The sequence below is a fragment of the Scyliorhinus canicula genome, chromosome 9, assembly GCF_902713615.1.
Source record: "Scyliorhinus canicula chromosome 9, sScyCan1.1, whole genome shotgun sequence".
Taxonomy (NCBI): domain Eukaryota; kingdom Metazoa; phylum Chordata; class Chondrichthyes; order Carcharhiniformes; family Scyliorhinidae; genus Scyliorhinus; species Scyliorhinus canicula.
The window spans coordinates 104063388-104078811 of record NC_052154.1 but is presented as its reverse complement, the minus strand read 5'-3'; the positions used below and the strand labels follow the sequence as shown (position 1 = coordinate 104078811).

The window sequence follows — 15424 nt, the reverse complement described above, 5'->3', positions numbered from 1 at the left end:
ATGTGTTTGGTGTGTAATGTCGGTTGAAGGTCTTGTGCGGTGAGGAGGTTTTGTTCAAACTTGTGCATGATCTCCCTATTTTTGTAATCCATTCCCCTTGCAATAAAAGATAACATTCTATTAGCTTTCCTAATTACTTGCTGTATCTGCATATTAACCTTTTGTGATTCATGCACTAAGACACCAAGATCCCTCTCCGTACCTCCGAGCTCTACAATCTCTCACCATTTCGATAATGTGCTTTTATTCTTCTTGCCAAAATGGAACTCTCATTTTCGCACATTATACTCCCGATTGCCACACATCTAACCTACACATCTAACCTATCTATCCTTTTGTAGTCTTATGTCCCATTCACATTTTCCTACCTTTGTTTGTGTCATAAGCAAATTTAGCAACCATACCATCGGCCCCTTAATCCAAATCATTGATTATGGGTTGTTACTTGTATCCTGTACAGTGAAGACCGATGAAAATTACCTCTTCATCTGTACCTCATTTTCCATTATCAATTCTCCAGACTCACTTTCTATAGGACAAGCTCTTACTTTGTTAACTTTGTTATTTAAATATCCACAAAAACTCTTTACTATCTGTCTTTATATTTCTAACTAGCTTTCTCTCGTACTCTTAACTTTTCCCTCAAATCTTTTAGTCATTATTTACTGTTTTTAAATGCTGTCTAATCCTCTGACCTGTCACCCATCTTTGTACAATTCTATACTTTTTTCTTTAAGTTTGATACTATCATGAAGCTTTTTAGTTAACCACGGATGGTGGGCCCTCCCCTTGGAATTTTTCTTTCATGTTGGAAGATAGTTGCTGAATTTATCCGTACACTTTTTTAAAAATGCATGTAATATTTGCAATTCTCCAGTCTCCTATTTGGCCGGGGGGGGGGGGGGGGGGTCTTCTTCGTGAGCCCCCTTTTCCAAACAGGTTTGATAGCTGTGTGGCCAGTTGTCCAGAGCAGGGAATCCTCCCATCCACTAAATTCTGCCCCACTAAATTTCTGCCCCAAAGTTATTTAGTCCCCTTAAGCTGTCCTCCAGTTCGGTTGCTGTTATAGCCACAACGTCATATTCCCAGGTGGCTAGCTGCAACTTTGTTTACCACACTCTTGTGCGTTTAAATATGCATACAAACCTAATTTAGACCTCCGGGCATTCCCTCTGACCCCCACACTGCACTGTTTCTTGTTCTACTGCTATCTACCTCTGCCAATCCTTTTTGTATCTTCTGTATGACTTGTTTCTCCTTTTTAATGCTACCTCCTGGTTCTCATCCTTCTGCCAATTTAGTCAACAGCACTAGCAAACTGCCTTGCAAGGCCACTGATCCCGGCTCTGTTGAGGTACAAAGTTTCAAGCCCATACAGGTCCCTATCTCCACCCGAAACTATCTCATTGCCTCAAGAATTGAAAGTTCCCACTCCTTCATCATTTTTTCAGTGACCTGTCCATCTACTCTGTCCTATTTGTGTACTTACTAGTGAGTGGTATTGGGCGTGTGCTGAAGATTCCTTTCTTTGACGTCCTGCTTCCCTGTTTCTTTCCTGACTCCAAAGATTTGCCTGCATGGCGTCATCTTCCTTTTGGGCAATGTGATTTAAAAAAAATAAGTGTAGAGCACCCAATTCTTTTTTTTTTTTTAGTCCAATTAAGGGGCAATTTAGGTGGCCAATCCACCTTCCCTGCACATCTTTTTGGGTTACGGGGGTGAGAACCACGTAGACATGGGGAGAATATGCAAACTTCACACAGACAGTGACCCGGGGCAGGGATCGGACCTGGTTCCTCAGTGGCATGATGCAGCAGTGCTAACCACTGCACACCATAAGACATAGAAGCAGAATTAGACCACTCGGCCCATCGAGTCTGCTCCACCATTCAATCATGGCTGATATTTTTCTCATCCCCATTCTCCTGTCTTCTCCCCATAGCCCTTGATCCCCTTATTAATCAAGAACCTATCTATCTCCGACTTAAAGACGCTCAGTGATTTGGCCTCACAGTCTTCTGTGACAGAGTTCCACAGATTCACCACCCTCTAGCTGAAGAAATTCCTCCTCATCTCTGTTTTGGAGGATCGTCCCTTTAGTCTGAGATTGTGTCCTCTGGTTCTAGTTTTTCCGAGGTGGAAACATCCTCTCCACGTCCACTCTATCCTGGCCTCGCAGTATCCTGTAAGTATAAGATCCCCCTCATCCTTCTAAACTCCAACGAGTATAGACCCAGAGTCCTCAACCGTTCCTCACATGACAAGCTGTTCATTCCAGGGATCATTCTTGTGAACCTTCTCTGAACCCTTTCCAAGGCCAGCATATCTTCCCTTGGATACGGGGCCCAAAACTGCTCACAATACTCCAAATGGGGTCTGACCAGAGCTTATACAGCCGTGAAGTACATCCCTGGTCTTGTATTCTAGCCCTCTTGACTTGAATGCTAATATTGTATTTGCCTTTCTAACTGCCGACTGAACCTGCACGTTAACCTTTTTTAATAAAAATTTTTATTCTCCTTTTTCACATTTTCTCCCAAATTTACACCCACCAACAATAAACAATAATCTGTAACAAATTCAATGTCAATCCCCATATCAACAACAACAATCCCATCCTCCCACCAAACCCTCAAACAGCAGCCCGCATGTTAACATAAACAAATAACAAAAAACCCATAGTCACCATTAACACATACGGTCCCCCTCCCCCTGCTAGCTCCACAGTGTTCGATGTTATCCAATTCTTGAAAATGAATAATGCCCATGAACTGTAGAACAACTCCATCCTTCCCCTTAGTTCAAACTTAACCTTCTCAAGAGTTAAGAATTCCAACAGGTCCCCCCACCATGCCAGGGCTCAGGTTGGAGAGGTTGCTCTCCATCCCAACAGGGTCCGCCTTCGGTTGATCAACGGGGCGAAGGCTACAACATCTTCCTCCGCACCCGTTTCCAACTCCGGCTGGTCTGACACCCCGAATATGGCTTCCCTAAAAACCTCCTTCCAGTGATCCACCAGCTTTGGACAGGACCAAAACATACGAACGTGATTCACGGGGGCCCCCTCCCCCCAGCAACATTCACACACACCTTCTACCCCCTCAAAGAGCCGGCTCACCCTCGCCTTGTGAGGTGTGTTCTATATATCAACATCAGCTGTATCAGCCCCAACCTCGCGAACGAGGTGGAGGCGTTCACTGTCCGGAGCATCTCACACCAGAACCCCTCCTCCATACCCTCTCCCAACTCTTCCTCCCACTTTGCCTTGATCCCTTCCAGTGGTGCCTTCTCCTCTTCCAAAATAGCCCCATAAACCCGTGGACACTACCCCCTTCTCCAGTCCCCCTGTCATCAGCACATCCTCCAGCAATATGGAAGCCAGCTCCACCGGGAAGCTCTGTATCTCCTTCTTTGCAAAATCTCGAACCTGCATGTATCTAAACATTTCCCCCTGCTCCAGCCCATATTTCACTCCCAGCTCCTGCAAACTGACCCCCAAGAAACAAATCTTTTAGTGTCTTAATCCCCTTCTCCTCCCATTTCCAAAAATTTCTGTCCCACTTCCCTCATCATCTAATTTGTGGTTCCCCCCAATCGTCATTTCCCTTGACCCTGCCCCCAACCCGAAGTGTTGGTGAAACTGCCTCCAAATTCTCAACAAAGTATTATTACCGGACTCCCTGCGTATTTCCCCGGGGCCATCGGAAATGGCGTTGTTGCTAGCGCCTTCAATCCCGACCCCTACTCAAACTCTGCTCCATTCTGACCCACTGGGAATCAACCCCTCAGACCCAGCTCCGCACCTTCTCCACATTCATCGCCCAGTAATAATACATCAGGTTCGGGAGACCCAAATCCCTTGCCTGCCTTCTTCTCTGCAGCAGCACCTTCCTCACTCTGGCCACCTTCCTTCCCCATATGAATGATGTAATAATTCCTTCAATCTCTCTATTAAGAAAAAAATTCCTTGACACAAAAATCGATAGGCATTGGAAAATAAACAGAAATCGCTGCAACACGTTAATTTTAACCGCCTGTACCCGACCTGCCAGTGACAGAGGGAGACCATCCCACCTTGCCAGATCAGCCTTCACCCTCCCCACCAAACTAGAAATGCTGTACCTACGGAGCACCCCCCCCCCCCCCCCCCCCCCCACAAATCCCGGGCAACCTGCATCCCAAGTATCAAAATGTGTCCCTGCCCTACGGAATTGCAGCCCCCCTACCCCTGCTCCCACCCCCGGCTGAGACACCACAAAACACTCGCTCTTGTCTAGATTTAATTTGTACCCGAGAAAGACCCAAACACCCGAAGCAGCTCCAGTATTCCCCCTATTGCCACACTCTGTTCTGACACGTATAACAACAGGTCATCAGCATATAAGGACACCCTATGCTCTATCCCCCCCTCCCCCTGCACTATCCCTTTCCATACCCGCAAACTTCTTAACGCGATGGCCAACGGCTCAATCGCGAGTGCAAACAACAGGGAGACATAGAACATCCCTGCCTAGTCCCATGGTGGAGAAAAAGTATCTGGAGCTGATGTTATTTGTGCAGACACCTGATACAAACCACTCGCCCTCAGCTCCTTATACGTAGCTTTACCCCGTCCACAAATCGTGGACCAATCCCAAACCGCTCCAGAACTGCCATCAAGTGACCCCATTCTACTCGGTCAAACGCTTCCTCGCCGTCCAATGCCACAACCATCTCTGTTTCCTTCCCCTCTGCCGGTACCATAACCACGTTCAATACCCTCCTAATGTTCGAAAAGAGCTGCCTCCCTCTCACGAACCCTGTCTGATCTTCACCTATCACCTTCGGGAGGCACTCCTCCAGCTTAACTGCCAGTATCTTCGCCAATACCTTGTGCCCACGTTTAAAAGTGATATGGGCCTATACGAACCACACTCCGTCAGATCCTTATCTCTTTTAAGCAACAGGGATATTGATGCCTGCCCCAAGGGTTGTGTTAACACCCCCTTCCCTATCGCCTCCTCAAACATCCCCACCATCAGGGGTGCCAGCTTATCCTTGAATTTTTTATAATATTCCACCGGAAACCCATCCGGCCCTGCCACCTTCCCCGACTGCATCCTCCCAATCGCGTTTTTTTATCTCCTGCTCCACTAGAGGAGGAGTGACTCCCAAAGGCGTTTCTCTTGCTCCACTATCGCTCCTTCTAATGTAGCCCTGTCCCCCTCTCCTAACCTCGGGTACTCCAACCCATCTAGAAATTCCTGCATCTCCCGGTCTCCCCCAGGTGGCTCTGAGCTGCACAACCGCTCATTGAATTCCTCAAAGAACTTGTTAATCTGATCCGGAGCCACCACCAACTTCCCTGCCCTGTCCCTCACCTGAACAATTTCCCTTCCCACTGCCTCCCTCCGGAGCTGACCCACTAACGTATGCCCTGCCTTCTCTCCAAGCTCGTAAACAGCCCCCCTTGCTTGCCTCAGTTGGCGCACCCACTTCATACAATCATAGAATATTTTGTGCAGAAGGAGACCATTCAGCCCATCGAGTCTGCACCGGCCTTTGGAAAGAGCACCCTACCCAAGTCCACACCTCTAGCCTATCCACGTAACCCAGTAACCCCACCCAACCTTTTTGGACACTAAGGGTAATTTATCATGGTCAATCCACCTAACCTGCACGTCTTTGGACTGTGGGAGGAAACCGGAGCACCCGGAGGAAACCCACGCAGTCACGGGGAGAATGTACAGACTCCGCACAGACAGTGACCCAAGCCGGGAATCGAACCTGGGACGCCGGAACTGTGAAGCAACTATGCTAACCACTGTGCCACCGTGCTGTGTTCTACTGTGCTGCCCTTCCTGGTAGATAGTCGGTCAAAGCTCGCCTGTAGTTCCTTCCTTTTTTTCCAACTTCGCTGGGTCCCCAACTTCTGCCTAACTCCTATCTACCTCCAGCATCTCATCCATTACCCTCTGCCGCTCCAACCTCTCCTCTTTGTCTACCTTCGGCTTAAACAAGATCACCTCACCCCTCACCACCTCCTTTAGAGCCTCCCAGACAACTGCCTTCAACACCTCACCCGTACAGTTGAAACCCACATATTCCTCAATCACTTTTTCAATTTTGTCACTGAACCCTTGGTCCCCCAACAGTCCCACATCTAATTTCCACCCCAGCCTCTGTACTACCCCCTTCTCGAGTACCATATTCACCCAAGCTTAGCATGATCTATATTGCAATTGCCGAGTACTCCAACCCCTCAACCCCAGCCAGCAAAGCCTTCCCCACCACGGAAAAGTCGGTCGGCGAGTATACCTTGTGGACCGCTGAGAAAAACGAGTACAACGCCTTCAATTGGGGCCATATACACTTAACAGCACCACTAACCTCCCATCCAGCGCCCCTGTAACAATTACATATCTACCCCCCTGATCTCCAACCACATTCTCCATCTGGAACCATACTCTTTTGCTGACCATTACTGTACCCTTTTACTGACCATTACCTGCATGTAAACCTTAAGAGAATTGTGACCAATGTCTCCCAAGTCCCTTTGTGCTTCTGATTTCCTAAGCATTTCCCCATTTAGAAAATAGTCTATGCCTAAATTCCTCCTTCCAAAGTGCATAACCTCACACTTTTCCACATAGTATTTCATTTGCCACTTCATTGCCCACTCTCCTAGATTGTCCAAATCCTTCTGCAGCCCCCTTGCTTCCTCAATACTACCTGTCACTTCTACAGATCTTTGTATCATCTGCAAACTTAGTAACAGTGCCTTCAGTTCCTTCTTCCAGATCATTAATGTATATTGTGAGAGGGCAGCACGGTGGCACAGTGGGTTAGCCCTGCTGCCTCACGGCGCCAAGGTCCCAGGTTCAATCCCGGCTCTGGGTCACTGTCCGTGTGGAGTTTGCACATTCTCCCGTGTTTGCGTGGGTTTCACCCCCACAACCTAAAGATGTGCAGGCTAGGTGGATTGGCCACGCTAAATTGCCCCTTAATTGGAAAAATTGAATTGGGTACTCTAAAAAAATTTTTTAATGTATTTTGTGAAAAGTTGTGGTCCCAGCACAGACCCCTGATACACACCACTAGTCACCGGCTGCCATCCTGAAAAATACCCTTTATTCCCACTCTCTGCCTTCTGCCAGTCAGCCAATCCTCTATCCATTGCCAGGATCTTTCCCGTAACACCACGAGCTCTTAACCTATTTAACAATCTCCTATGCAGCACCTTGTCAAAGGCCTTCTGGAAATCTAAATAAATCACATCCACTGGTTCTCCTTTGTCTAACTTCCTTGTTACCTCCTCAAAGAACTCTTAACAGATTTGTCAGACATGACCTCCCTTTGACATAGCCGTGCTGACTCAGTCCTATTTTATCATGCACTTCCAAGTACCATGCAGCCCCTGGGCCACGTGAGGATGACGTGGACCACAGCCTCTGGCTAATCACCTATCCACTTTGCAATGACCGATTAATAAAAATCCTGCTGCTGCTTTGAAAACCTGTGACCTTACTATTGGGACTGCTGGTTAGTGTTGTACCAGAATAGTAGTTGCGAGGGTTGCTAATATGAATTTTGGCAACGTCCTGGTATTACTTTGATTCTGGTGCTCTCCATGTTCTCTGGTGCTGAGTTTCAGTCTCTCTGCTCCTGGTATTACTGATTCTGGTGTGTTTTTATTGTTCGTTTCCGGGATATGGGCGTCGCTGGCTCGGTCAGCATTTGTTACCCATCCGTAGTTGCCCTTGAGAAAGTGATGGGGAGTTGCCTTCCTGAACCGCTGCAGTCCATTTGGTGTGGGTACACCCACTGCTGTTATGGTTGGAGTTCCAGAATTTTGACCCAGCAACAATAAGGAATGGTGATATATTTCCAAGTCAGGATGGTGAGTGACTCGGAGTTGAACCTGCAGTTGTTCCCAGGTATCTGCTGCTCTTGTCCTTTTAGATGGTAGTGATCCTGGGTTTTAAAGCTGCTGCCTAAGGAGCCTTGGTGAGTTACTGCAGTACACACGGCTGCTACTGTTCGTCAGTGGTGGAGGGAGTGAACTTTTGTGGAAGGGGTAGCTATCAAGCAGGCTGCTTTGTCCTGGATGGTGTTGAGCTTCTTGAGTGTTGTTGGAGTTGGACTCATCCAGGCAAGTGGTGAGTATTCCATTACACTCCTGACCTGTGCCTTGTAGATGGTGGATAGGCTTTTGGGGTCAGGAGGTGAGTTACTCACCACCAAGATTTCTAGCCTTTGACCTGCTCTGGTAGTCACAGCATTAATATGGCTAGGCCAGTTCAGTTTCTGGTCATTGGTAACCTCCAGGATGTTGATAATGGGATTCGATGATGGTAATGCCTTTGAATGTCAAGGGCAGGTGGTTAGATCCTCTCTTGTAGGAGATGCCTGGCATTTGTGTGGCGTGGATCTAACTTGCTACTTGTCAGCCGAAGTCTGTATATTGTCCAGGTCTGGCTGCATTTGGACATGGACTGTTTCATTATCTGAGGAGTCACAAATGGTGCTGAACATTATTATAATAATCTTTTTATTGTCACAAGTAGACTTACATTAACACTGCAATGACATTACTGTGAAAAGCCCCTAGTCACCACATTCCGGCGCCTGTTTGGCACAAGGAGGGAGAATTCTGAATTCTCAGCTGGTACAGGAATTGAACACGCGCTGCAGGCCTTGTTCTGCATTACAAACCAGCTGTCTAGCCCACTGAGCTAAACCAGCCACGTTGTGCAGTCATCCGCAAAGATCCCCACTTTGACCTTATGATGGAAGGAAGCACCTGATGGTTGAGTCAAGGACACGACCCTGAGGAACTCCTGCAGTGATGTCCTGGAGCTGAGGTGATTGACCTCCAACCACCACAACCATTTTCCTTTGTACTAGCTATGACTCCCAACAGGCAAAGAGTTTTCCTTTGATTCCCATTGATCCCAATTTTGCTAGGGCTCCTTGATGCCATACTCAGTCAAATGCTGTCTTGATGTCAAGGATAGTCACTGTCACCTCACCTTTGGAGTTCAACCCTTTTATCCATGTTTGAACCAAGGCTGTAATGAGGACAGGAGCTGAGTGACCCTGGCAGAACCCAAACTGTGTGCCAATGAGCAGGTTATTGCTGAGTAAGTGCTGCTTGATAGCGCTGTTACTCCTATCACTACTGTTTGAGAGTAGACTGATGGAGCGGTAATTGGCCAGGTTGCATTTGTCCTGCTTCTTGTATGCAGGACATATCTGAGCAGTTTTCCACATTGTCGGGTAGATGCCAGTGTTGTAGCTGTACTGGAACAGCTTGGCTAGGGCGTGCAACAGGTTCTGGAGCACAAGTCTTGAGGACCATTGCCGGAATATTGTCAAGGCCCATAGCTTTTGCAGAATCCAGTGTCTTAGCTGTTTCTTGACATCATGTGGAGTGAATCGAATTGACTGAATACTTACATATAGGATGCTGGAGGACTTGGGAGGAGGCAGAGATGGATCATCCACTCAGTACTTCTGGCTGAAGATAGTTGTGAATCCTTCAGTCTTGTCTTTTGTGCTGATATGCTGGACTCCATCATTGAGGATGGGGATTTTTGTGGAGCCTCCTCCTCCTCCAGCGAGTTGCTTTATTGTCCACCACCATTCACAACTGGATGTGGCAGGACTGCAGAGCTTAGATCTGATCTGTTGGTTGTGGGATCGCTTAGCTGTATCACTTGCTGCTTATGCTGTTTGACACACTAGTCCTGTGTTGTAACTTCACCAAGTTGACACCTCATTTTCCAGTATGCTTGCTGTTGCTCCTGACATGCTGTCCTCATTGAACCAGGTTAATCTCCTGGCTTGGTGGTAATGGTAGAGTGGGGGATATGCCGGTCCACGAGGTTACAGATTGTGGTTGAATACAATTCTGCTGCTGCAGATAGCCCAAAGCATCTTGTAGATGCCCAGCCTTGTGTCGCTAGATATGTTTGAAGTCTATCCCATTTGGAAAGGTGGTAGGGACAATAGGGCTGTCGTTGCCTTTGTCATTTCCGGTGCCTAGGTTGGTGCTGGGCGGTCTGTCTGATTTCATTCCTTAGTGTTTTCGATGTAGCGGTTGAATGTAATGGAGTACAGTAGGCTTGCATGGCTATTTCAGAGGGTGCTTAAAAGTCAACCACATTGCTGTGTGTCTGGAGTCGCATGTGGACCAGACCAGGCAAGGATGGCAGATTTTTTTTCCTCCAAGTCATGGAGCAGATGGGCGATTGCCATGTTTCATGGTTAATTCCAGATGTTCTATTGAGTTTAAATTCCACCATCTGCCAAGGTGGAATTCAAGCCTGGGACTCTGGATTACTCGTCTAGTGACAATATAATTATGCCACTCCCCTCTCTGTGTTTAGGGCTCAGTTTCAGTCTCTCTCTGCTCCTGTATTTCAGGTTGTTGGAATCATTGAGTCTCGTGCTCGGGCTGTGGACCTCCTGACTCACAACTACTATGAGCTCTTGTACGCGTTCCATGTTCAACGGCACAACTTCCGCAAAGGTAAAGTCAAAACCTACGCTGCCGGTTCCTGCTGTCAGCCGAAACCATTGCAATCCCAGCTGCATTGGATTGGTGAATTTTTCTGTAAATTGAACAGCTCTGTCTACAGGCCAGGGTATTTATCACGAGTAAAGCAGGCAGCCAGTCCACTGCTAAACCTGCAATATCAATTTGCTGTGGTTCACCATGAAATTAACAACCAACCATTCTTATTTTGTGAATTACAGATACTGAAGTGTTCGCCATGTACTTTAACTGGTGGCTGTCTGTCTCTTCCACGCACAAAGCTACTATTCTTTTGTCCAAACTCGCTCCACTCTCACTGCTTCATTTCTTCCTTTCCTGTCCCCTAAAACACATCTCTCTCCCAGCCATGCCTTTTTAAAATTTGTTCATGGGATGTGGGTGTCGCCGGCTGGGCCAGCATTTATTGCCCGTCCCTAATTGCCCTTGAGGGGGCAGTTAAGGCTCAACCACATTGCTGTGGAGTCACATGTAGGCCAGACCAGGTAAGGAGAGTAGCGACTATTATTATTAAATGGTCTGCCCCGCCATCAGGAACATCCTTTCTGCATCTACCCTGTCTAGGCCTGTTAGAATTTTATTGGTTTCTATGAGATCCCCCTCATCTAAACTCCAGTGAATATAATCCTTACCGACTCCATTGTAGTACAGGGCTTGCCAAGAAGTGGGCAGATGACATGAAAGAATCTGGGTTCGGCCAATTAATATATTGACAATGGGCTTGGGAAAGATTAGTGTTCGGTATGTAGTTAGTTTCTGCTTTAACGTCAGTGTGCATCCTCATTAGCATTCCCCTGAATGCCATTGTATCAAGGTCCTCATCTAAGACGGTGGCTCAGTGGTTAGCACTGCAGCCTCACAGCGCCAGGGACCCGGGTTCAATTTCAGCCATGGATGAATGTGTGTGTGTGGAATTTGCACTTTCTTAATGTGCCTGCGTGGGTTTCCTCCCACAGTCCAAAGATGTGCAGGTTAAATGGAATTATGAGGATATGGCGGGGAGAGTAGGCCTAGTTAGGGTGTTCTTTCAAAGGGTCGGTTCAGACTCGATAGGCTGAATGGCCTCCTTCTGCACTGTAGGGATTCTATGATTCTAAATCCGCTGCAGTAGAATGCATCAGGACCCTGGCCCCCAAACCCTCCAGCCACATGCTGACGCCAACTCTATTCTTGCCTGCCTAACTCTAATAAACCATCACTGCCCCCACCAAACTTTGATTTGATTTGATTTATTATTGTCACGTATCAGTATACAGTGAAAAGTGTTCTTTCTTGCATGCTATACAGACAACGCATACCATACATAGGGAAGAAAGGAGAGACTACAGAATGTAATATTACAGTCATAACTAGGATGTAGAGAAAAGACCAACTTAATACGAAGTAGGTCCATTCAAAAGTCTGATGGCAGCAGGGAGAAGCTGTTCTTGAGTCAGTTGGTACGTGACCTCAAACTTTTGTATCTTTTTCCTGACAGGAGAAGGTGGAAGAGAGTATGTCTGGGGTGTGTGGGGTCCTTAATTATGCTGGCTGCCTTTCTGAGGCAGCATGAATTATAGATAGAGTCGATGGATGGGAGGCTGGTTTGTGTGATGAACTGGGCTACATTCATGACCTTTTGTAGTTGCCTGTGGTCTTGGGCAGAGCAGGAACCATACCAAGCTGTGATACAACCAGAAAGAATGCTTTCAATGGTGCATCTGTAAAGGTTGGTGAGAGTTGTGGCTGACATGCCAAATTTCCTTAGTCTTCTGAGAAAGTAGAGTCGTTGCTGGGCTTTCTTAACTATATTGTCAGCATGGGGGACCAGGACTGGTTGTTGGTAATCTGGGTTGCAATATCAATTTGCTGTGTTCTCCTCTACGCTTTCTGAAGTCGATGACAATCTCCTTCGTTTTGTTGACATTGAGGGAGAGATTATGGTCGGCGCACCAGTTCACCAGATTCTCTATCTCATTCCTATACTCTTATCTCGTCATTGTTTGAAATCCAACCCACTGGGTGGTGTCATCAGCAAATTTGAAAATCGAGTTGGAGGGGAATTTGGCCACACAGTTATAGGTGTATAAGGAGTATAGTAGGGGGCTGAGGACACAGCCTTGTGGGGCCCTGGTGTTGATGATGATCATGGAGGAGGTGTTGCTGCCTATCTTTACTGATTGTGATCTATGGGTTAGAAAGTTCAGGATCCAGTCACAGAGGGAAGAGCCGAGGCCCAGGCCACGGTGTTTGGAGATGAGTATCATCGGAATAATAGTGTTGAAGGCTGAGCTGTAGTCAAATAGGAGTCTTGACATGGGTGTCTTTGTTATCTAGGTGTTCCAGGGTAGAGCGCAGGGCCAGGGAGATGGCGTCTGCTGTGGATCTGTTGCAGCAGTAGGCGAACTGTAGTGGATCAAGGCAATCTGGGAGGCTGGAGTTGATTCGTGCCATGACTAACCTTTCGAAGCACTTCATGATGATGGATGTTAGAGCCACTGGACGATAGTCATTAAGGCACGCTGCTTGACTTTTTTTTGGTACAGGGATGATGGTCGTCTTCTTGAAGCAGATAGGGACCTCAGATTGTTGTAAAGAGAGGTTAAAAATGTCTGCGAATACCCCTGCCAGCTGATCCGCGCAAGACCTGAGTGCTCGTCCAGGTATCCCATCCGGGCCTGTGGCTTTCCGTGGGTTCAGTAAGAAGTCTTACAACACCAGGTTAAAGTCCAACAGGTTTGTTTCAAACACGAGCTTTCGGAGCGCAGCACCTTCTTCAGGTGACTGGAGAGGTATGATCCAGAAACATTTATATAGACAAAGTCAGCGATGCCGGACAATGCTTGGAATGGAAGAATTTGCAGGTAATCAAATCATTACAGATCCAGAGAGAGGGATAATCACAGGTTAAGGAGGTGTGAATTGTCTCAAGCCGCACGCATGAGTGCGGCCTCAACCGGGATCTTGGATTCATGTCACATTACATCCACTCCCCACCATCTGGCCTGGACTTGCAAAATTCCACCAACTGTTCTGGCTTGAGACAATTATCATTGTTATGACACCCTGGGTGAGTGCGTGGTCAATTCCAGCCCCCTTGACTCAGAGTCACAACATACGTGAATTAACAATTAATTCTTATAAACGTGAGATTTATGGCCTTAGACTGCTACAAGTGAATTAACAACTAACTTTTATAAACATGTCGAGATTTTGGGTCCCAGGCTGCTCGAATGAGTTGCAGGCACCAGATTTATAAGTAAAATGTTAAAACTATTTTTATAACCAGGAAAAAAATGAATATATTTGGACAGTAGCGGGGGATTGTGTATTGAGTCTGAAGAGATGGGAGAGGTCTTGTTAAAGTATTTTTCTTCAGTATTTACAAACGAGAGGGGCCATATTGTTGGAGAGGACAGTGTGAAACAGACTGATAAGCTCGAGGAGATACTTGTCAGGAAGGAAGATGTGTTGTGCGTTTTGAAAAACTTGAGGATAGACAAGTCCCCCAGGCCTGACGGGATATATCCAAGGATTCTATGGGAAGCAAGAAATGAAATTGCAAAGCCGTTGGCAATGATCTTTTCGTCCTCGCTGTCAACAGGGGTGGTACCAGAGGATTGGAGAGTGGCGAATGTCGTGCCCCTGTTCAAAAAAGGGAATAGGGATAACCCTGGGAATTATAGGCCAGTTAGTCTTACTTCGGTGGTAGGCAAAGTAATGGAAAAGGTACTGAGGGATAGGATTTCTGAGCATCTGGAAAGGCACTGCTTGATTAGGGATAGTCAGCACGGATTTGTGAGGGGTAGGTCTTGCCTTACAAGTCTTATTGACTTCTTTGAGGAGGTGACCAAGCATGTGGACGAAGGTAAAGTAGTGGATGTAGTGTACATGGATTTTAGTAAGGCATTTACTGTGGCATTTACCGTGGGCAGCATGGTAGCATGGTGGTTAGCATAAATGCTTCACAGCTCCAGGGTCCCAGGTTTGATTCCCGGCTGGATCACTGTCTGTTCGGAGTCTGCACGTCCTCCCCGTGTGTGCGTGGGTTTCCTCCGGGTGCTCCGGTTTCCTCCCACAGTCCAAAGATGTGCGGGTTAGGTTGATTGGCTATGCTAAATTGCCCTTAGTGTCCTAAAAAATAAGGTTAATGGGGGGGGGGGGGTTGTTGGGTTACGCGGATAGGTTGACTTGAGTAGGGTGATCGTTGCTCGGCATAACATCGAGGGCCGAAGGGCCTGTTCTGTTCTGTGCTGTACTGTTCTATCTATCTATCTATTTGATAAGGTTCCCCATTGTAGGCTTGTGCAGAAAGTAAGGAGGCATGGGATAGTGGGAAATTTGGCCAGTTGGATAACAAACTGGCTAACTGATAGAAGACAGTGGTGGTGGATGGCAAATATTCAGCCTGGAGCCCAGTTATCAGTGGAGTACTGCTGCAGGGATCAGTTCTGGGTCCTCTGCTGTTTGTGATTTTCATTAACGACTTGGATGAGGGAGTTGAAGTGTGGGTCAGTAAATTTGCAGATAATGCGAAGATTGGTGGAGTTGTGGATAGTGAGGAGGGCTGTTGTCGGCTTCAAAGAGACATAGAAGGCAGAGCTGGGCTGAGAAGTGGCAGATGGAGTTTAACCCTGACAAGTGTGAGGTTGTCCATTTTGGAAGGACAAATATGAATGCGGAATACAGGGTTAACGGTAGGGTTCTTGGCAATGTGGAGGAGCAGAGAGATCTTGGGGTCTATGTTCATAGATCTTTGAAAGTTGCCACTCAAGTGGATAGAGCTGTGAAGAAGGCCTATGGTGTGCTAGCGTTCATTAGCAGAGGGAATGAATTTAAGAGCCGTGAGGTGATGATGCAGCTGTACAAAACCTTGGTCAGGCCACATTTGGAGTACTGTGTGCAGTT

The 15424-nt window shown here is 47.1% G+C and overlaps 1 protein-coding gene across 1 annotated transcript in view; it reads left to right on the top strand.

The window, feature by feature from the left end:
- The window catches only part of nup160 (nucleoporin 160), a 123027-nt gene that overhangs the window by 80948 nt on the left and 26655 nt on the right, over positions 1–15424 (top strand). Inside the window, exon 27 of the mRNA XM_038807352.1 lies at positions 10408–10513. Within this exon, the coding sequence (XP_038663280.1) occupies positions 10408–10513 (106 nt within the window). The remainder of the gene's footprint in view (positions 1–10407; positions 10514–15424) is intronic.